The sequence below is a fragment of the Carassius carassius genome, chromosome 1 (genome assembly GCF_963082965.1).
Source record: "Carassius carassius chromosome 1, fCarCar2.1, whole genome shotgun sequence".
Classification (NCBI taxonomy): domain Eukaryota; kingdom Metazoa; phylum Chordata; class Actinopteri; order Cypriniformes; family Cyprinidae; genus Carassius; species Carassius carassius.
The window spans coordinates 24,503,333-24,527,940 of record NC_081755.1 but is presented as its reverse complement, the minus strand read 5'-3'; the positions used below and the strand labels follow the sequence as shown (position 1 = coordinate 24,527,940).

At 36.0% G+C, this 24,608-nt stretch overlaps 1 protein-coding gene across 4 annotated transcripts in view; it reads right to left on the bottom strand.

Annotated features, from left to right (window-relative positions):
- The window catches only part of mrtfaa (myocardin related transcription factor Aa), a 45,045-nt gene that overhangs the window by 19,291 nt on the left and 1,146 nt on the right, over positions 1-24,608 (bottom strand). For all 4 annotated transcript variants that reach the window (XM_059552469.1, XM_059552477.1, XM_059552487.1 and 1 more), the window contains exons 2-5: positions 12,194-12,259; positions 1,135-1,190; positions 974-1,049; positions 171-332 (exon numbers count right to left, since the gene is read on the bottom strand). In XM_059552469.1, the coding sequence (XP_059408452.1) occupies positions 171-332; positions 974-1,049; positions 1,135-1,190; positions 12,194-12,259 (360 nt within the window). The remainder of the gene's footprint in view (positions 1-170; positions 333-973; positions 1,050-1,134; positions 1,191-12,193; positions 12,260-24,608) is intronic.

Below are 24,608 nucleotides of genomic sequence, written 5' to 3'. Positions count from 1 at the left end.
CCATATTATAAACATTTCAATATAATTTGACATAAAATATATACATAGTGGTTAAAATTAAACTTAAACTGTACTGACTCAAAAGGGAACTACTTCTATTAAACAGCAAACTGTGCAGAAAACTTTACTGTGGTGTGTATAATATCACGTTTGTTGCTTGAATGGAGTACCTATGATGGCTTGTTTGAGGCTGCTGTGCACTGGAAGGATGTTTTTGTGAATGAGCTCCATCGGTCCGGGTCGCTGGGAGATTTTATCGTTCAGATCGTCGGCTAGTCGAGCTCGTTTCAGCAGAAGCTGCTTGGCCTGTAGAGACGGCTCTGCTGACGTCTCTGTTTACAGGAAATACATACATTGAAATACATATCTGCATGATCACATAGTTCATTACATGTACTTCAGTTGAAATAGTACATACCACATTTAAATAAATGCATTTAAAGCACAGGATGCATCTGAAATCGCATACTTCTCTACTATATAGTAGGAGAAAAACACTATGTGAGTAGTATGTCTGAACTCACAGTATTTATTATACAGTAGGTAAAAAGTCCCTGATATTTATGGTGAGATTTTGAAATATGCATACGGTGGACATTTTACTGCTAGGATTTGTGAATGGCAGCGAAGTGACACAACTGACACTGGTAGGTCACGTGACAAAGACAACATAATGAATGTAGTACATCCGGATTACATTCATACTACTCGCATTAATACTATTTATTAGACGGCTCTGTGGAATACTTGATTCTGATTGGTCAGTCGCGACATTCCGAGGAATGTTATCCCTCGATAACAACCGGTAAAAGCTGATAACACAGGCTCATCCGGGTAACTGATATAACTTTTTAAACAGTAGTTAAGTTGTTGCTTATTTCACAGAAGTATCTACTCAGAGAGTATGTGATTTCGGACGCAGCCATAGTCTTCCTATGAGGTGTAGTCAGAGTTTGAACTGCAGGGGTGCTACCTTCAAGAATGTGCATCCTGACCAGCTCTGACTTCTCTGGACGACTGCGGATCTTTCTCTTCAGGTAGTCTTCGGTCTGAGATACAAGAGGAAAGTATGAGAAATAAAGGTTTATTTTGGCTTCACTGGAAAGAGCTGATTAGGATCTGTGAAGTACTTACCCGAGCTCGTTCTAAACTTCGTCTCTGCTCATGAAAGGATGCAGAACTTTTCAGTGCTGGAAAGCAAAAAGAAACGAAGAGATAAGACTATTAAATCCAAAGTTGATGTATAAATGTATAAAGTTTCTTTTAAAGGAGCTGTGAGAACAGAAACATTTTTCGGGTAAATGAGAAAAATCATAAATAGCAAACTCGTTATCTGCGTTGTGCAGATTACAGGAAACATCTTTACTGCAGTGAGGTGCAAATACTTCTCAGCTTTTTTGGGATCAGGTAAAAATGTTATTTTTGTATATATAAAAAAAAAGAAAGATTCAGAGAGAAAAAAGCTTGTTAAAAGACCTTGAGACAGGAACAACACGTTACTCTGCACCTCTTTACCCCTGGCACACATACGCATTTGTACACGCGAAATCTAAAAATAATATCGCAACAGGCACATCCGGGAGACAGTTTAATCCAGCAGGTTCACAGTCTTGAGAATGTGTTTCTGCCCCATATTTAATACACCTTGAAACACATCAGAAACACAGGAGTCTCCGGAGACTGAAAGCAGAGCTCACTGCTGATACAGATACTAGAGATTTATGAACATTTGTGAATGGTGCTTGTCCCGGGAAAAGTCTGGGTGGTCTGCTGGACAGTCTGTAAAATGACCCCTTCTAAATATATATTTAAATAAATTACATTGTGATATAATATATAATAAAGTTAAATAAATAGAAATATAGAGAAATAAATACAAAAACATCATTGTGTGTGTATGTGTTTAAATATATAAGTTCAGTTTATGTATATTTACTTATTTTTAACTTTCAGTTATTATAATATGATGATATATTATATATAAAATATTTATGATTATATTTCATATATTTATCACACACATAACTAATATATATATATATATATATAAATAACATTTTAATTGCTAACATGTCAAATCACTTCCAGTTGTTACAGACTGAAAACATTACACTTTAGAAAAAAAAAGAAAATAATAAATAAACAAAATAAAAGCTAGCTATGATAGCTATGGATATAAATATAGCTTACATCTAGAATTAGAAAATTTGGAACAAATGAGAGGGTTTTTGTTCCTATTTTTCTATTGCATACGGCAAGTTCAGTTTTGTTTTCAACCGTTCCTTTTTCATTAATGTTTTACTAATTACATTTAAAATATTTAAAAAACAATATCAAATCAATTCTGCTACGTACAGTATAGGCTATGTGCTTTTTAAGAATTAAAAAGCCACAAATTCAGAAAAGCAGACAAATATATATCTTAAGAGATAAATGCAATGATAGTACATGGAAAAAAAGCAAGAGGAAGAATATGAGTAGTTGTTTATCAGGAGATTCTAGTCTGTGGGTCAGAGCAGTTCACACACTGCCCACAGCAGCACACAAGCTCCTTTCACATCACTGCATCTACACACAATGCCCTTTAACCCTGACCAGCAAAAACACAAAATGCAGTTATGCGCCTGAAGAGAGAACAAAAAGTGTGTGTGAGAGGGAGAAATGATGAGGTTAGTGTGAAAAACCACTTGATCTGTGTGATGTCTCATCTTCATTTTCAGCTGTAACACCCCATTAAACGACACGTCACCCAACCGCCATCTTGATACTAAGGATTTATTATATCACTGGGGTCAAACATCTGACAGGAAATCTTGAACAGGCCAATTACTAAAGCTGATTATACACTAAATGAGGATCCTATATTCACAATAGCCCTCCACTGTCAAAGACAGCTAATGTTTGTTGTTTATCTACAGATGAGAAATTAACAAGTTTAAAAAGTGAAAATTAGGGCACAGGCGGTTTGCGTTGTAAAACCTCTCATAACTGCATTTGTAGACAGCCGTAGAGGCTTTCTAGCGTATCCAATGATTTTATGTTGTTTTAGCTTATGTAATCAGAACTTGTGCAGAAAGTCCCTGTAACCACATCCCCATCAAGATTCAGGCTCAAATCTTCCAATTTGCTTTCTGAACTGCATGCTGGATATGTGATTCATCGTGCTGATAATGCAAACTTAAGGGTTTCTAAAACAGAAGACGTTTCCTTTGACTAAATCACTTACAAAACAGTGTTATCAGCATCCACGCATACTAACAATGCATGCAAAAATTCATTAACGTTTCCTGAAATAAAACTAAATTGAAAAACAAACTACACTACAATAAATCTCTTATGCAATAAAGGAAAAAATAAATATATATATATATATAATTTTTGTATATAAAAATTTACATTTTAGTTTTTTTGATGCATAATATATTGTCCACATATAATATATTATCATATTTACAATTATTCTATAACATGCCTTAACTAAACAGCCCTGAAAACTTTAACTTTGACAGCACAAAAGTACAGAAACTAAACCAAATCAAAACTAAAACACACACACACACAAAACACGAACCTTAAAGTCAGAGTAAAAATTATGAAACTGAAAATTATGAATTACCCTAATTAAAATGACAAACTGAAAATAATAATAATAATAAATAATAATGAACCCTCAATAGTTGTCAATATTTTACATAGATAATGCTTATACATATTTGGGGCAAAAACAATAGTTGTTCCTACATTTATATTGCATACCACAAGACAAATTTTATTTTAACGCGTTAAAGCGTGATAAATAGGGGTGCAACGGTATGCAGCGGTACGTACCTCGGTTTTAAAGTCACGGTTCGGTTCATTTTTGGTACAGTAAGGGAAAGAAATGCAAACATTAAACTGCAGGTTATTACTATAAACTTTTTTTTAACAATTTGTTTACACTTTTTTAAAATACTTTTTAATAAAATATATATAAAATAAAAAAAGAATAAGAAATAAAATACTGCTGCAAAGTTCTCCACTAAATAAAATACTCTCAGTCTCAAACCAATATCATATAATAAAATATAATGAAAAATATAAATAAATAACTATGATTACAGTGCAGCATTACCAACAGGGCTCTGAACCGGTTCAAGGAACGAAAACGAAAACCGGAAACGAACGAAATTTTGACAGGAACAGAACCAGAAACAGAAACGAAATACAATTTTATAGTTCCGAACAGAATCGAAAATTCTAACCGGTTAATAACGTTATTTTAATATTTGAAATTTGCTGTCAATGAATCATGAATTCCAGAAGTACGTCCTATGCAAATGTGACGCTGAAGTCAGCGAGTGAAATGTCCGCTCAGCTGTGAACTCATGTCACAATGGCAATGCACTGCCCTTAACGAGTTTATCTGAGGATAGTGTGAGATGAATTCAACAGATCACACATCTGCAGCACTTCTGTGAATGGAGAAAACTGAAAAACAAACCCCTATAGGCTTACATAAAAAGGAATATAGGCATATACACTAAATATATTTCACTTAAATCATATTGGACAGATTAACGAAATGAAAGAAAAAGTGTGCTAAATTACGGTTCACTGTGACACGTTCCAAAGTTTTCGGAAAGGAAAACGAAACTGCAGAGAGAAGTTTTCTTTATTTTGCAAAAGCTTTACAGTTTTAATTATTTTGCAAAAGCTGACAGCTTTGAATAATGTCTTGCTTCTATATAATCAACCAGCTTTGGTATGACCATCGCGCTGACACAACATCATTTTGCTTTATTAAAGCCTGTACATTAACAAAATAAAAAAAGAGTTAAAGAAACATATAAAAAGTTAGACTGCTGCATTGTACAACATGTTGCGTTCAGAGTGACCGCGCCTCACTGTGCTGATAAAGCCGATTTTAAGAATGATGTTTTATGTAGATAAAAGTACAAACACTATATAATAAATAATATTTTAGCATCCAGATACGTCGGGAACATGGAAACATTTGGATTCGTGCCGGATGAGAGATGCAGGCATCAGCTTCAGCTTAAATCATTATTTTTTTGGATTGACGTTTATAGCCGTTTATCAGTTGTTTTGTTTTCGAGAGAAACTAATAGCTGTTCTTATAATGTTTGTAAACATTTTGCTTTAGACTGCAGGCATTTTAGCCTTCATTATTTCGTAAAGTAATAGGGCTAATAAAATGCAATGCCGCAACTTCACTTTTCACTTTTTTTCACTTTCAAAACTTTCATCCTTGTTTTTTATTTATTTTTATTTTTTTTTTTACAAATGCAGCAAATATTTTTAAATATCTTAAAAAACTTTGATGTCTTTAAAGTGTTGATAGATTTTTTTTTTTTAGTAGCCTACATTTGGCCAAAATCTAGAAAAGATGACTAACCACAGCTGGTTATTGACTAACGTTAGATCTCTATTTTTTTCTTTTTCTTTTTGAGTAAATAAAACGCTGTACTTTATTATTATTATTACATTACTTTTATTGTGAGAGTGAAATTTAAGGTTAAAATTACTGTTCTATAACTTTAAATAAGATATAAAGGTAATATCGCGAGAACAGAGACCCGCGAGTAGAATCACGGGAGAGAATAGTCTGCACGCAGTTATGAGAGGTAGAGAGAGAGAAATGACGCACACTGTGTAATCAGATGTGGCTAATTCCTAATGTTCACCTCTTCATGTTTAATAAATCAAGAGTTATGATCTGCCGAGATCCCTGTTGGTGTCCTCCTTCCAACAAAGCCAACGAGCTAGCGCACGGTAAGAACTGTAAAGCCTGCCTATATAGAAATGAAGCGCGTTACATTATTATTAGGCAATTTATAGACACATAATATTGTTTTAAAAAAATAACGTTATTAACCGGTATTTTTTCCACCCGAACCGGTTTCGGAACGGTAATAATTCAGAGGAACGCAGGAACAAAAACGTTAAAATATTGATTCTGTTCGGAGTGAACCGATTGAATTTTCTTTTCGTTTTCAAGCCCTGATTACCTATCCCAGCTTGTAGGCCTGCTCATATTTAAAAAAAAAAAAATATATATATATATATATATAAAACTTTTCCAAAGTGTAAAATTCAGCATGAACAGTTTCAGTTTTGAGACCTGCTCAGATTTCGTTATAGTGTTGGCCCGATCGGAATTAAGAGCAAAGGTCTGTTTAAATGACGCCGGGAGCTACGTTTGAATAGAAATCGTTTTTTTCCTAGTTGTAGTGGTGTTCACACTCGCGGGATACCTTTTGAAAACATTAGGCCGGTGACACACTGGCATATTGCACCTGTCAAACATAGTCTATTTTGCCGTCAATACTGTTAATGTTGTCCTTTATCAGTAGGCTTTATATTTATGCTCAACATGAAGTATAGATATTGTTGTCGTGAAGACAAGATCGTCGTCTGTCGGCGGTCTCCCTCTATGTCATCTACAGCAGCAGCAGCGCGCCAGCTCCGCATCAGGCATGATTCTGGTGTGTAAAGACACAGAAAACGCGAGGCAGCCGTCACGCAACTGACACGCAGCAGAAACGCCACACTCACGCCACGCAGCCAGTGTGTCACCGGCCTTAGAATCAGCTGCAGGGCGGGATTTGCGCTGAACGCGGAGACTTCCGCCACTTAATATGTTCCTCTGGAAACACGAAAATGTACCAATGTTCTGCACACAAAATATTGCATTCGGTCATTCGGTACACACGTGCACCGTACCGAAAGCCCTGTACCGAAACGGTTCGGTACGAATACACGTACCGTTACACCCCTAGTGATAAATATTGCGTTAACTTGCCCAGCCCTAATATATATATATATATATATATATATATATATATATATACTAGGCGAGCTATGATGACTTTCACCTTGATATTTTAGTGCGGATGTATACGTAGCCGAATCTGTAGGGAGCGAGAACGAGTCTTTGAACATGTGTGTATGCCTACTATGAAATTACCACATCAAATGTGACGTGCTAACATGGATGCAGCTGAAGCCACCGGGTTTGCTTCAGGGAAATTATTTTTATTTTTTTTAAGAAGCTTCCCAATGGAAACCTCGACAAGACTCACGCCTGTTTCACACATCGTATGCAGTGTGTATTCAGTCCGTGTGTGTTTCGTATGTGGTGCAGAAGCAGCACGGACTCATTGTGCTTTCACACAGGACGCGCTTGCAGTCCGCTACTCGGTATGTAAACGATCCCTGCACTGCTGCAGACGCAACGCTCCTGGAACACACTGACGTTACTTTTATTTTACATTATTTTATTTGGGTAGCACAAATATTATGAATGCCTTCGGCAGAATTCAAATGAGCCATTTTAATCTAGATTAATTCCAAAATTACAGTGAGATTAATCTAGATTTAAAAAAATGTATCTATGCCCACCACTAATATATATTATACTGTATACATATATATATATATATATATATATATATATATATATATATATATATATATATATATATAATTAAAAACTACAACATCCCTGATAAACAAGTTTTTCAATATCAGAAAAAGTCAAACTAAATTTACAATCTGGCCTGGTGGTTCTGATGCTTCAAAGGTCAAAATGTCCTTCTTCTGAAGGCTGTAATGACGGGTTTTAATGGAGGAAACATTAATCTGAGAGTAGATGATGGCAGCTCAGTCAAGGGTGATCAGACAAGGCAGATAAGAGCGTAAGAGTGCATTCAAGTTGACAGGAAATGCAAGCCAGCACAGGAAGTGAAAGGGAGAAGACAGTGAAAGTGGGGCTCAGGAATATTCTGAAAGTGCATTTTCACATTTGCTGGTTGCTCTTCCTTCCCATTGGGATCCATATTTAGATCCAGACAGTTATTGGGTGAGCGCTGTAAAGATCCCCTAGGTTGCCATCTGCTGTCATTGCGGTTTATTTCTATCCTGGACAGAGCCTTTCTAACCAAACGCCTTTCTATATTCTCTCTTCAGATTATCTAGTTTGCTACATTTAATCAAAATGATTTGGGAAGCAAATGGCTAATAGCATGATTATAGCAGGTATAGATGATTATAGCAGGCATCTAACCACTTACTAAATGATATAATGAGAAACATGGCATATATTTAAACATACTGTTTATCACCTGCTCAATGGCTCAAATGAGTGTGTGTGTGCGCGTGTAACCCACCCAAATGAAGAGCATGGCTAGTCATGCACTCACTATGAGTAAGAGTGCATTAAATATCTCCATCTTAGACTAATGTTTTAGCATGCAAATGTGTAATCTAAACATTTAGTCCCTGTAATACACATTGGATTTAAAGCAACTGAAACATATAGATTTACATTTTAATTCTTAAAACTTAATGCCAAAGTGAGCATTTTATGCACCATTCTACAGTCATTCACATTTACATGTATGCATTTAACATTCAAATAAAATTGCACAAATAATAACACGTTTTTTCAAACAAGTTTCCCAAACCTACGTTCTATGATTGGTTAACCCATAATGCCATCTTTCACTTGTCCCAGAAATTAATTTCTCAGGACACATATTTAATTGATACTGGATATGTTGTGCCATTTTATTAATTGAATAAAAAAAAAAAAAAATCAAAGTCAAATCAAAAGAAAGAATTAAAATTAAAGAAATTGATTGAAACAGAAAAGGAGAAAGTTAAAGAAATCAAATGAAAATAAAAGAAATGAAAAATAAAAGAATGAAAGAATATCGAATAAATACAAATATATAAAAGACTCAATAAAAAAGACTGATGTAATCAGAATTTGAGCATAACTGTCCTGTAACCATACACTCAAATCTTTCAGTTTCCAGTTTGCAATGAATCAACATGAGAGATGGATACTACAGAATGCTAAAACTATCATTTATAAAAGATATCTTACAATACAGTAGATCTGTAAGAAACCGCTTCTAAGTATTTTCTCTATGGCTTCACTGTTGCTGGTTGAACAGCGCTGACAGTCAGTCGGTGTGCCAACTGAGATGCTGATATCAGCAGACACTGGGTTCAAACTGGACGATGCTGCAAGATATCATTGGTCCAGTATGAAGCATTACATAAAACTACTTAGAGGTTCCATCACCTTATTTGAACCCTCTGCTTCTGCTTTTCTGGCTTGCATTTCTTTTTCAGATGATTCTAAGAAGAGATCTTACGCAAGATTTCCTTAAAGGGCCAGTCACACAATCAATGTTCATTAGAAATCAAACATAAATTTGTCAGATTTATTAGTACATGTTTTAGTACATGCTTTAAAAAGGGATGCATGTAAATTTATAATCATATCGTGATTTTTGTAGATGAAATTGGCACATAAAGCATTGGAAACAGATTAAACTTCACAACTGTAAAAAAAAAAAAGAAATGCATAGTTTTCGCAAACAATTAAATCTTTGATTAGCTAGTCCAGATCTCTGGAGACAAAACGAGGTGGTTACATAGTATATGCATATTTGAGAGAATGAAATTAGAGAATTTAGGTCTCTACTTAAAAACTTATATTCAGATGCAGATGAATGGTCAGAGCAAAGGTCTGTTTTAAACTCTATAGCTTCGAGCATCACATCAGTCTGATCAACTGGATTACACAACTAGTATTTCTCCACCAGATATCATCAAAAGGTTAAGTCTAATGTTTTGTGTAGGAGTAAAGCTGGAGATCGAAGGATGGCACACAACTGCAGCTTACTGGTTATATTTTTCTACCGTACATGATGAGCGTTGGTAACTTGGAAACAAAGACAGGTCAGATTCTGTTTGCCAATACTTGTTGCACATGGGTAATAACTGCTGTTAATCTCACTGATAAAATAAAATAAATGTGTACAGCTTCTTTGCAACAACTTCTCCAATTTTGTTCACTTAAAAACATGGAAACAATTCTACTACTTTTTATCTTTGATCTTTTAGTTATTCACGTTAATTAAGTTTGTAACATGGAAGGAAACAACTTAAATTAATCATGATCCTATAATACGAAAAACTTCACTGTTGCGTTGTTTTAAACGTGCATCCTGTGTGAGACAACTTTAGTGTTAAAGTCTCAGTTAAGTGTCAGCAATATGCTTAACATAAACGCCTATAGAGACACTAGAATGACGTGACTCAAACTTCTCGCCTGATTAAACTCAACTATACCAAATGTATAACAGAACCATCCTTTTGCACTGAAACAAAAGTGGCTTCAAATTAACCTAGACCCAAACAACATTAACAAAGATGGATGCCACATTTACTGAATTGAAATCAAACTTCCTGCTCATACACCATCTTAGCCATGACCAATAGTAACCTAAAACTTGAGGTGTATCTTGAAGTATTAAATATAATTCGCTAATTCTTGTATAAGACACTTGGTGAGGGAGAACAAGTATAAGATGAAAAGAATAAGAGATCTGTTGAGTAATTTGGGATATGCTACTTTAAAGTTTCGACTTCAAAAAGAGCTTGCTCAACTTACATTGGGATCCGTGTTTGGTTGAGACCTCTGGTTACTCGTTTTACTCCTCATTAAGCACTGAAATCATCACGCAATCTATCTTTTACATTTTAACTAACTTAAATCAAACCATACATCTCCAGCCAACATGAGATGGAAACCCTTTTGTTAAAATCAAGCGTGTAGACACATGATCAAAAAGTGCACCTTTTGTTAATAAAAGTTTCATTTCTTTGTTTAATATAAGCAACGAGTTTGTCTTTATTGATGCGGTTTTAATTAAAATAAATAAATAAGTAAAACAATGAACCACAAACTAAGCATTTGTTTTAAAAGAGGGAAAATAAGGTATTTATTTGGGTTACAATGCAAGATTGGCTATATCTGCCTTATTCATTTTGTCAATAAAAGTTGAATGCTTAATATAGGCCTATACAAATTTGCCACTGTACTATTTTATGGCTGATGTGTTTTAATTAATAGGCTTATAATGAACCACAAACTACGATCGCTTTAAAGAAAGAGGAAATCCGAAGACCATTTATTTATTTGTATTATAGTGTGGGTAAAACATATGTTCCTTATTCATATTGTTAATAAAAGTTAATTAAAAAAAGTTTAATATAAGTGAATTTGCCGTCGTACTGTTTTATTGTAGGCTATAGCCTTTTTTTATTATAATTAAGAATAATAATCACACCACAAACTAAGCTTTCGTTTGAGGTAAGGGGGAAATCCAAAAACATTTTATTTATTTGCCGCAACACGGGTATGTCTTATTCGTTCGGTTAATAAAAGTTTTATGTTTAATATAAAGCTACTTTGTCATTGTAGTGTTGCTGATGTTGTGTGTGTGTGTTTTTTCATTAAGAGTAATACCGAATCAACCTTAAACATTAATTTTGTTCCAAGAACAGGAAAGATCTGACGTTAAAGATCAAAATAAGCGCTGCAGATGTGAGAGTGCGAGATTGGTTGCTGCTGAGGTAAACGGACGCTTTCGATCTTTCTCTGCTGTATCTTTGCAACGGCTGTACAAATGGTTGTTAAATCTTGATGTGGGTATGGCACAGACATGTTACAGGTAATAATATGATCAAAAAGCCATGGCAACAAACTAACTCAGTCAAGTCAGTAAGCTGAAACGACTTTCACAATCAATTTGATTCAATTCATGTTTTACTGTTGCTTATTTTCATTGTAGGCTTAGGCCACTTTTTTTTTTTCCATGAATCTGAATGAATATACAAATTAATACAATTAGTTTGATTCATTTTGATATAATTTTATTTATTTTGAACACCGTACCCCAGTCCCCACGCCAGGGGGTGCTGCAGCGGTAATGTTTAGACACCATCAGAATAGTAATGACCTGACATTTAAGATAATGTTGTAGTTCTGAGATGAATGGGCCAACCTTTCATGCTCAGAGAAAAACCACAACGCAAAGGAAGTTCAACTCGAACTTATGTTTACGAAACCAAATCAGCATCTTACACAGGATGAGAGAGACTAGCTATACCTACTAGGTCTAACCACAAGGCATCTACATTTCACCCAGATTCACATAAAGCTGAAAACCATGAACCAGGTGTAGGAACGGATCTTGTTCAAGGAAGGAAAGTGCCTTCAAAATCAGACCAAAGGACAGAACTGAGATCCTCAAATCTACACACAAACCGAACTGCCTAGTAGTAGCACCAGATTATTAACTAGTACTAGTAAGAGAGTGTGAGTGCTCCTTACGTGGCATGATCCCCTGGTTAACCAGCTCTTCTCGAGTCCGTCTCTGCTGAAGTTTGAGTTGAAGCACTAGAAGAAAACAAGAAATCAAGTCAAAGATGAAGAGATGTAGTCAACTATCAAAGATGAAAATTGGGCAAAATGACTAATTCAACTCCGACTGCACAACAGGTTTACAAATTCTCCTTCTCGGGACATAATTTTGCAATACATTACACAGCTATACATTGATTGGTTGGTTCCAGAAGAGCAAAATCAACTATGCACATCAAATGTGCACAAATACAAAACTATACGTGTAATGAGACATTTCATAGAGTTCAAAGATAAGAGTGCTAGTATGATGCTAACAGATCGCTCTTGTGCGATGAAAACAGAAGCACTTCTGAAAGTTACTGTGAGGAAATTACTTCACTGTAGTTCGTTACTATTTTAATACATCATTATTTGCATATTCGGGAAATAGCGCGCTATAAACATTCTACAGCAAGAAAGAAGACACACAAGTTGATAAAATACCAGATAAGCAGCTCGATCTGTCTCCTTCATCCTCCTCTCGAACAAGCTCTTCTTGACAGCCGGCAGAGAGCTTATCAGTCAGAGAGGAGAGAGTACAAACTACAACATACTTCCACTTCCTGTTTCTGCATTCAATTTAAAACAGAAGTGTGCGAGATGTTTCCACGGCTTACCACAGGAAGAACGACTGTCATTTCTATTAAATGAGCGTTTGAATCTATATAGTGATTAAACCAAGAAACACATATTTAAAAAAAAGATCCTGGCACATCTATAGTGTAAATAGCAGGCAAAGGTTAGACGTTTATACTACTGCAAGCAAACATCTTTACAGATTATCTAGGGTTGGATTGAAACCAAAAAAGGTACAGGTCACAACCAGGTACCAGTAAAGCCACAAAGAGACAGCACACTGCTTACTGGCTTATACTGTATATAAATTAACCTACAATAATATAATTGTCATTATGCAAACAAATATCCATCAAGATCCCCAAAACAGAAAGTCAAGCAACTATCTCTTCCAGTAGAAGAAACACCAACAGTAGTGCAACGGAAAATGCTTGCTGTGTGTCAAAGGCTTTACTGAAACATTTCTGGTGGATACAAATGTAAAGCCTCAGAATCGTATATTAGTATCATCCCACTTCAAACATCTACGAGAATGCGAAACCAAGCCGTTTATGTAACAGACACGCAACTAAACACCACCACAGAGAAAAAAGGGCTCTGTTAGATTAATAACCTGATACAAGGCTAAATCGAGCCATCTCTCGCTGTGGTTTTGGTTCTCGCAGCTGACATTTTGACACATTTGCTCCCCGGTGTCATCATTAACCATGTGGCATAGAGTCAACAAGAACGAATCAAGATGTTAGAGGAATCACAATAAGAGCTGTCAGAACATGCAGAAAAAACGGTCAATCATAGTAACAAATAAACAATTTCGTCAAGAAATGTTACAAAATATGTAATACATGCATGTTACCCTGGACCACAAAGCATAAGGGTCATAAGGGTCAATTTTTTTATTTTTATTAAATGTATACATCATCTGAAAGCTGAATAAAGCAAGCTTGATGTATGGTTTGTTAGGACAATATTTGGCAGAGATACAGCTATTTTAAAATCTGGAATCTGAAGGTACAAAAATAAATAAATAAATCACCTTTAAAGTTCTTAGCATTGCATATAAACAATCAAAAAATATGTTTTGATATATTTACGGTAGGATATTTTCAAAATATTTTCATGGAACATAATCTTTACTTAATTTTCTAATGATCTCTGGAATGAAAGAAAAATCAATAATTTTGTCCCATACAATGTATTGTTGGCTATTGTTATAAATATACCACCAGTGCTACTTATGACTGCTTTTGTGCTCCATGGTCACATATATGATATAAAATATATGTAAAATACATAGGATTGATATAAACACACATAATAATTCTTAATACTCTTGATATCAACAGTATATAAATACATGTCTACAAATTAGGTCTTGCACAAGTATAAGAAAAAGTATAAAATGGCAGTCATTACTATAAAACATGTTGATGGTAATGATATGTACTTGTGACCTCAATTGATAGCATAGTTTGAGATGAAATCTCACAAAAGCATTTTATCCCTCATCTGATAATTATAAAAAGCCAGAAGATGTGTTTTTGAGCATGACTGATGTTCCCGAGGTCTGAACCTGTCAGCACGGTTAAACTTATTAACCGAGCGCGTATAGCACCTGTTCACATGCTGTTTGTGTTGTGGAATAGAGCCAGTGGTGCACCTGTTGCGCTGCTAAGTTGTGATCTGGCTTTAGGTCATCATAACAGCTGATGGGCTGCTGAATTTTGATCTGGTGTGAGGCCACTAAAGGAGGTGGCTGGCAGGAGGTTTGCATTTCAGGAGGACAGCCTCAGCGTTGTAAGTTAACGATCGTTGCACCCACTGTAAGAGAGAATTGAGGCTGATGACTCATAATTGCAGTATTAGTGATCTAAAGTTGGTCCGGGAAAATGTGTGTGTGTGTGTGTGTTTGTGACGTGTGAGTTTTCCTTCAGTGTCAGAGTGAGATACTGCAGCACAAGCTACTGCCAAAACACATCATCCACATTGAAATAGCAAAGTAATGTCATCCTCAGAGACCTGAAGAGTGAGAACAAGAGAGGAAAATAAAGGGATGCGCATCCTAACTAGGCTCCAACTTCTACTCTATTTCTCCAAATAAGATGTTGAAAAAATGCTGCAAGATTCTGCTAAATAATCCATTAAGGCACGTTTAATATTTACCCATGTGTATTAAAATTACCATTTAATGAAGCAATATATTTTTTCTTCTTGAACTGAATAATGCTAAAATAAAAGCAACCACAAAAATGAGTAAACTAGAAATACCAAGGGTTCACACAAAACAAGGGGAGTCCTCCTTTATGCCGCCCGCAGCTGGAATCAGCTTCCAGAAGAGATCAGATGTGCTAAAACACTAGTCACATTTAAATCTAGACTCAAAACCCATCTGTTTAGCTGTGCATTTATTGAATGAGCACTGTGCAATATCCGAACTGATTGCACTGTATTTTACGTATTCACTGTATTTTATGTAAAATAATTTTTACTTTTTAACTGTTTTAAATTCATTTTAAATAAGTCCATTTTTAAATCATTTCCAAAGTTTTCAAATTGCTTGTTTTTATTTTTGTATTATTTTTCTTCATGACTTTACTTTGTTTTATGTAAAGCACTTTGAATTACCATTGTGTACGAAATGTGCTATATAAATAAATTTGCCTTGCCTTAACTCCTTACTTGCTGCTGATTACTAGTAGGTAGTTGTTAAAGTCATAGTTTAGCCACAAATTTTACACAGCCTCATCGAGTTCCAAACCTGTACAAGTTACTTTCTCATGTTGAATACAAAAGAAGATATTTTGAAGAACTAAACAGTTGTTGGTCCCCTTTGACTTCCATAGTAGGGAAAGACATACTTATGGAAGACAACTGTTTGATAACCAGCATTCTTTGAAATATCTTCTGTTGTGTTCAACATACAAAAGAAACTCGTATAGGTTTGGAATGCCATGAGGTTGTGTAAATGATAACACATTTTCATTTTTAGGTGAACTATCCCTTTAAATGTAGGTAAGAGATAGCATCAAGGGATTTAAAATATAATCACGCCAAATAATGCATTAATATGTGTTAAATGCTAGTAATATGCTAACAAGCAACCAGTTAACAGTGAGAATTGGTCTCCAAATTAAAGTGTTACCCATCTGTCAAACGATAAAGATCAATAGTTCAACAATGCCAGGATATAAATTGATCTGATCCTTGTAAATGAGTCGCTTTACTTTGTGTTTGTCTCTACAAATCTGACAGTTAAACTAAGCTCACAATGCACAACTTATGGTTTGTTTGGAATCCCTCCATCTTCCTCTTTAGCTTGTTCTCCAGATGTTTCTATTTGAGTCCTCACAGTCGTACTGTACCTGACACTCAATCTGTGTGGCAGGCTGCTGAGCTGCTGCTGAGTTATTGAGAATATCACTGTAAATTCACCTCACGTCTCAAATTGCGACCTGCAGGACACCTAAATGTGCTGTTCAAGCATGTGTGTGTGTGTGTGTGTGTGTGTGTGTGTGTGCGCATGAGCTGATGCTTCTTCATCCTGGATCGTGGGAATGTCATCGCTCAGGTTCCCTTATCGCCCATGACATACCACGCACAATCACACAAACACGTGCAAACAGCTCAGTGGCTCATGCCTGCTGTTTACAGGTCTCAGCTTATAAAATATTTAATAATACAACATCACTGCTCACATTTGATCTAACTACATCTGATTGCTAATCCACAGCAAGTTTAAACTCTTTCAACACACTTAGTCGATGAGTGCATCTCAAAATTGAATTCCTGTCCTCATTTTCTCACCCTCAAGTTGTTCCAAACCTGTATGAATTTCTTTTCTTCTGCTGAATACAAAAGTGTCCGTCAGCAGATTCGCTGACGGACATCGACATACCGGTAAATACAATATACATTTTAGATTTTAAAATGTATATATATATATATATGTATATATATATATATGTATATATATATATATATATATATATATATATATATATATATATATTTTTTTTTTTTTTTTTTTATATATAAAAAGGTATGTTTATTTGCAACGGTTATGCTAACGGTTATAACTATTTCTGAAAGAAAAAACCAATTATGACAGTAAAACAAAACTCCTTTTGCAGTGCTTTCCTAATGACTACTTAATGGCACACCCCTAGCTTACTAGTGTGCATGTAATAATATATTATTATAATAATAATAAAAGGACACCGTAAAACTCAACACCACTATGCTAAGTTGGTTGCCAGGGTGTTGCCAAGCAGTTGCTATAGTGTTCTAAATGTTCTGTGTGGTAGCTTGCTGGTCCACAGGTTTATGGGATCGTTTTCTCCATTTTTATCATCTATCAGGCCAAGATTGTAAGTCTAAAAGATTAAAACAGTAATAGCACACCCCACAAAGCCACACAATTTGAGATCTCAATAAAATCTGTAACACAAATGGTGCGGGTCGCGCTAATCAAAGTTTAATCGACGTAGGGGTCTGTTCAAACACTCGCTAAAGGCTAGAAGTATGTTTGTTGGTCTGGACGCACTCATGCAACATGACTCCACACCTTCTCTCAGACTCAGACAGGCACACCGCTCACGGTCCAATCGGACGGCTTGTTTACAGATCCAAATGGGGCGGGGTTGGTGTGGAGCCACGAGCTGGTGTCCAGCATCAGGACAGGTTTTTAAAAAAGGTTTCACAAGGTCAAAAATAAGTGCTATAGCGCGCTGAAGTTTCTAACTCCAAACTTCATTCAGCCTTTGTGTCTTTCACATTTTCATGTTTCAGTCATTCACTCAGAACTGCTGATCTCCTAACAAGACTCCGGATGAGAGAAAAAGAGAGTGGAAGACGATGGAAAATAAATTAATAAAAAATAAAGGAGGGAGATATCTGATGAAAAGTAACAGCTACATCAAAATTCCAGAGCCCTGCTGTTGCAGAAGCAACTTCAGTCTCCATGCTATCAGCAGGGAAAGGTGTGTGTGTGTCTCTGTGTGTGACAGCACTACCGCACAACCACAGCTGTTCCTCAAGTCATTCAGTACACACACACACACACACACACATTTGGGCTGAGTAGCGTGTGCTTTATTAAACAAGGCCACTCTGCACTCAATGACCTCTCTCTGCTGACAGAATGACACACACAAACGCACATTCAGAGTCACAGAAGTGTGTTTCTCAATATGAATATATGGCTGAAATTAAAATCTGTGAAATATGACTTCCTTAAAATGTGCAGATTTCTGGCGGCTGCATGGAGAACATCACAATTGTCTGGTGCAGCTATTTAAAGTTGCTGTATTTGTGGTAATGCATCCAAAGTCTGACAGCCACACCTCACCGCTAAGGCGTAAAATCGCTCAGTTCAGCAGGTATTTAAGGAGCCTTTTTTAGCAAACGTGGCACAGACTTATTCCTGTAGCACATTTGGGTTTTACACACTGAAGTGTGAGGGTGTAAAATATCCTGGGAGGAGACAAATCAAGAAAAATGCCTGCATTTTATAGATAAACTTAGCACTTAAGAAAATGTGATAAATCAAGGGTGACAGAAATAACGAACTGCATTTTAATTAATAAAATGTGTGTACATGTATATGTAAACAGTCAACAGTTACAAATGGAGTCTCTCATCAGTGTTGTTACTGTTAACTAAAACAAATAAAAATGTTTTTTGTTAACTGTAATAATGCTGAAACAAAATAACAAATAAGTATTATATGGAAAAAAATGATCTACTGCAGTGAATGGGTGCCGTCAGAATGAGAATCCAAATGAAACCATCACAATAATCCAAAAGTTAATGTTAATAGTCCATCAGTTAATGTCTTATAAATTTAAAAGCGGTGAGTTTGTAAATAAATCCACCATTAAGATGTTTTAAAGTCATCCTTAAGATGTTTTTTGGCTTGTAAGCGGGCTTGATCTGTGCATATTTCTCTCCTGATTCAGGCAAGATAACTGGAGAAAGCAATATTATGGATAGAGGACTTATATTTTAGATTTAGAAATCTAGAAGCAATGGCTTAAAGTCAAAAACGTATTTTAACTCTTTGCTTCACAAGACAGTAATTAATGACTGAAGTGTTCTGAATTATTGTGATGTATTTATCAGCTGTTTGGACTCTCATTCTGACGGCACCCGTTCACTGCAGAGGATCCATTGGTGAGCAAATGATGTAATGACAAATTTCTCCAAATCGGTTCCAAAAAAGAAACAAACTTCTCTATGGCCCTCAGGATGGCCTGAGGGTGAGTGAATTTTTAGCAAATTTTCATTTTTGGGTGAACTATTTCTTTAAAGGAGAAGTTCACTTCCAGAATAAAAAAAAAATTCTGATAATTTACTCACCCCCATGTCATCCAAGGTGTTCATTAGGGCTGTGCGATTTCTAAATTGCTTTATAGCACAATTTTCCGTGGCCCCGACCTTCCGTAATATTTTAACCAATCTAATCAGAATGCAGCACGGCTAAATGGAGCGAAGAAAAGAACAGACTGGACACATGCTTACATAACTCCAGGTTCACACACTTTGTCTGTAATGCGTATTTTTTCAGAGCCCATGTTGATGAATCAGAGCATTCAAACTTCGCACAGGACGCAGTTTGAGCGAGAGGAGACATGTTTTAAGTGCATGCACTCTCTGGGCAAGAGCAGCGGTTTTGTGACAAAGCAAAGGAAATCTGCGTGCGAGTGGAGAGAATGTGCTTTCGCGTTACAATAATGCGCTCTCGCTGCTGCTTCATACACATATACACATACTCTATACGCACTTCAGACGGAGTACGTGTGAACCTGTATAAATGTATAACAAATCTATTTCAACACCCGAGGCACTACTACAATGAGCGCTATGTCCAATACATGTCAAGTCTAGACATTTTGTCACACCTTTACTTAGGCTACGTTCACACTGCAGGGCTTAATGCTCAATTCCGATTTTTTTTTTTAAATTAGATTTTTTTGCAAGGCCGTTCACATTTCCAGTTAAATGCGACCTTTTGTGATCTCCTGTGTGAACGTGAAATGACCCAGAAGTGACCCGCATGCGCAGAGGAGTACTCAACGCTCAACGACGTCACTCGTTGTTTGCGGAAGTAGCTAACGTTAAACATGGATGTCAACAACAGTGTAGTCAACAGCGGAGCTCTTTTTGCAATATTAAAGTTATTTTCCCAATGGAGCCAGCACAATTACAATCTTCTCGTTTTAATAAGAAAATTAAAAAGAAGGAGGAGAGCAAGGTTTTTGGCCATGGCGTTTTGTGGAGCAGTGTTAGCAACGTCGGTACAGAGAAACGTGTGGGTGCAGAGTCGCAGCCAGGAGTGGTGGGATACTGATGTGAGTGGCTTCACTAATACAGAATTCATCAGTTTATCTTCTCGTTCCCACCTACTTCAACGCAGACGTATGACGTTTGTAGCGTATCATTGACGTACAGGTCGGATACATGTGGCCTGGCCGTTCAGATGGAGGTCGCATTTCAAAAGATTGGATACGTATCGGATTCAGGACCACATACCCAAGTGGCCTGGGTCACATTTGAAAAGATCGGAGTCATTCAGACTGTCATGAAAAGATCAGATACAGGTCGCATAGGGGCAAAAAAAATCGGAATTGGGTCGTTTCAGCCTGCAGTGTGAACGTAGCCTTAGTGATTTTTTTGACTTAAGTCTGTTCTAGAGACGTTACAACTTTTTGATAAAGCTCTAATTGGTTTTCTTTTGGAAATATGTTTCAAATTCATACTGAATGCATTTATGACTGTAAAGCATGTCTGTGTGTGTCAAAATCGTGATTAAAATCTAAATCGCTACATTGATCAAAGAAATCATGATTTCTCTGTCCATATCGCATAGCCCTAGTGTTCATGTCTTTCTTCCTTCAATCGCAAAGAAATTAAGATTTTTGAGGAAAACATTCCAGGATTTTGGACTATATTTTGGACACCCGTGGACTATAATGACAGCCCACGGGTGGAAGGTCCAAACTGCAGTTTCAATGCAGCTTCAAAGGCCTTACTTGATCCCAGCCGAGGAATAAGGGTCTTATCTAACGAAACTATCGGTCATTTGCTAAAAAAAATCAAATAAAGAAAATTCTATATACAAAATATAGATATAACTTAAAAAACGTTCTTTCTTTGCCACTGAAGAAAGAATATCTTGGAACATTCTAGAAGTGAACTAATCCTTTAAAGCTAAATAGAAATCTTAAAAAAATCGTCAACATACTGTACACATAGCACATAAAGAACAAATTACTCAATCTTACACAAAAACTACAATTAAAAGGAAAACTATGTGTGTGTATATATATACAGTAATATATATATATATATATATATATATACAGTATATATATATATACAGTATATATATATATATATATATATATGTGTGTGTGTGTGTGTGTGTATTACATTAAGTTTATTTGCAAAAAAAGTTTTCAGTTTTTATTAATTTTCTCATATATCATGTTTTTATGTTTTTATTGTGGTTTACTGTGTTAGTTAGCTGTATTTGTTGTTATTATTATTCTAAAACAACCCAAATGCAGTCTGATATTTATTGTAATGCAGGATAAAAAAAATTTTTTTTTGAGTTTTTATGTCCAACTATAACTAAAATAATAGTCTTTCATGCATCGGAGTTCCACAACAATCACCACAGTTACAACCCTGCAGTGTTGCCAAACAAACATGCAGTTGCCCCCCAAAATTATTCAGACACCAACTAAAATTTACACAAATTAATAGCATTGGATAAGATAACAAATATATAATTCATAATGCATCACTGCTGAAACGATATGATTTAAATATATATATATATTTTTAAATAAGTCTTACAAGTCAAACATATAATAAAGAAATAAGCACCAAACTCTTATACAACATTCTGCAACATTTCCAGTTCCTGTACAGAAAGAGCAAGTGACACTGCAGACAGAGTAGAGAGTGCACATCTGCAGCCAGACCCTTCTCACTAGGGCCGATGCATTAGCCTCAACGAGGCACTTAAAGTCAGGTCGCTCCGGCTGGTTAAAGCATCTGCTAAATGACTACTCACTTGTCAGACTGTGTATAAAGTGTAAGTGATTGCAGGCTGCCCCTATCCTTTTCCAGGAAATTTTTTTTTAATAAACTAATGTGCTGTAAAGCTCCACTGGGTGGCAGTAGACACCCCTCAGAGATAACATGGCTTCTACAACTAGGTTTTTAATCTGAATTTCAGTCTTTCATATTTAGAGCTTGTGGGATGTGAGTGTGGGTGTTTAGAAAGATTAGGAATGCAAAATAACTCTAGAAACCATTATTAGCCAGGGGCTGGTCACCATATGCTAAACACAGTTAATCAGCTTAGCCATGTGCGAGCATGTGCACGTTTGCAGATCAGAACACTAAGCCTATCGTATCAAATCCTAACATTATGTCTATGCCTAATTGTGCATGTTAGTGAAAGTTAATTTATTTGTTCTGATTTTGGTAACCCTTTACAATACGACCCATTACTTAAACAGATAATTCACCCAAAAGTGAAAATTCTGTCATCACTTACTCACCCTCAAGCTGTTTAAGAGTCAAGCTGAACACAAAAGAAGATATTTTGAAGAATGTTAGGAACCAAACAGTTGCTGGTAGCCACTGACTTCCATAATAAGGACAAAAATACTACTGTTCGGTTACCAACATTATTTAAAATGCCTTTTTTGTGTTCAGCAAATGATGACAAATTTTAATGCAACTTTAATGCAACAGCTAACATTAAAACAAGCAATACATTTGTTACAGCATTTATTTATCTTTGTTAATGTTACTTAAAAACACAACTTTATTTTTACAACCCGAATTCCGGAAAAGTTGGGATGTTTTTTAAATTTTAATAAAATGAAAACTAAAGGAATTTCAAATCACATGAGCCAATATTTTATTCAAAATAGAACATAGATAACGTAGCAAATGTTTAAACTGAGAAATTTTACACTTTTATCCACTTAATTAGCTCATTTAAAATGTAATGCCTGCTACAGGTCTCAAAAAAGTTGGCACAGGGGCAACAAATGGCTAAAAAAGCAAGCGTTTTGAAAAGATTCAGCTGGGAGAACATCTAGTGATTAATTAAGTTAATTGATATCAGGTCTGTAACATGATTAGCTATAAAAGCTTTGTCTTAGAGAAGCAGAGTCTCTCAGAAGTAAAGATGGGCAGAGGCTCTCCAATCTGTGAAAGACTGCGTAAAAAAATTGTGGAAAACTTTAAAAACAATGTTCCTCAACGTCAAATTGCAAAGGCTTTGCAAATCTCATCATCTACAGTGCATAACATCATCAAAAGATTCAGAGAAACTGGAGAAATCTCTGTGCGTAAGGGACAAGGCCAGAGACCTTTATTGGATGCCCGTGGTCTTTGGGCTCTCAGACGACACTGCATCACTCATCGGCATGATTGTGTCAATGACATTACTAAATGGGCCCAGGAATACTTTCAGAAACCACTGTCGGTAAACACAATCCGCCGTGCCATCAGCAGATGCCAACTAAAGCTCTATCATGCAAAAAGGAAGCCATATGTGAACATGGTCCAGAAGCGCCGTCGTGTCCTGTGGGCCAAGGCTCATTTAAAATGGACTATTTCAAAGTGGAATAGTGTTTTATGGTCAGACGAGTCCAAATTTGACATTCTTTTTGGAAATCACGGACGCCATGTCCTCCGGGCTAAAGAGGAAGGAGACCTTCCAGCATGTTATCAGCGTTCAGTTCAAAAGCCAGCATCTCTGATGGTATGGGGGTGCATAAGTGCATACGGTATGGGCAGCTTGCATGTTTTGGAAGTCTCTGTGAATGCTGAAAGGTATATAAAGGTTTTAGAGCAACATATGCTTCCCTCCAAACAACGTCTATTTCAGGGAAGGCCTTGTTTATTTCAGCAGGACAATGCAAAACCACATACTGCAGCTATAACAACAGCATGGCTTCGTCGTAGAAGAGTCCGGGTGCTAACCTGGCCTGCCTGCAGTCCAGATCTTTCACCTATAGAGAACATTTGGCGCATCATTAAACGAAAAATACGTCAAAGATGACCACGAACTCTTCAGCAGCTGGATATCTATATAAGGCAAGAATGGGACCAAATTCCAACAGCAAAACTCCAGCAACTCATAGCCTCAATGCCCAGACGTCTTCAAACTGTTTTGAAAAGAAAAGGAGATGCTAGACCATGGTAAACATGCCCCGTCCCAACTAAGGTCCTTTAAATAATATTAAGTAACTTTTGATTCTAATAATGTATTATCAAATGATAAAATTAGTTTTAGCTGAGATTAATAAATGCTTTACGGGTATTTTTCATTGTTAGATCAAGTTAGCTAATGTTAACATATGGAACCGTATTGTAAATTGTTATCATGATTTTTAGCAATTTAAATTTTGTGATAGCCCCAAAAGGCCCAAGATCAGCATCCAATAAGTTCTATATGAAAAAAAAATGCTTGCCAATTGGTTTCTAGGTTTACAAAAGACCAGCAATGAAATAAATTGTCTAGAATGAATCGTATCTCATTTCTTTTACATTTTTGGTTGAAAACTGGCCATCAGAAGCTTACCTAGGATTTCTTAAGTTTTATATCCTCCATAACTCCATGTGGTGACACTGACATACAATGTGTGTGAGAAATTCTTCTCATTAAGCCACCCAGAAAAAAATATGAAAATCAAAATCAGTCCTGACGTTGTTGTGACAGGCGGTGTTTCTCAGAGCG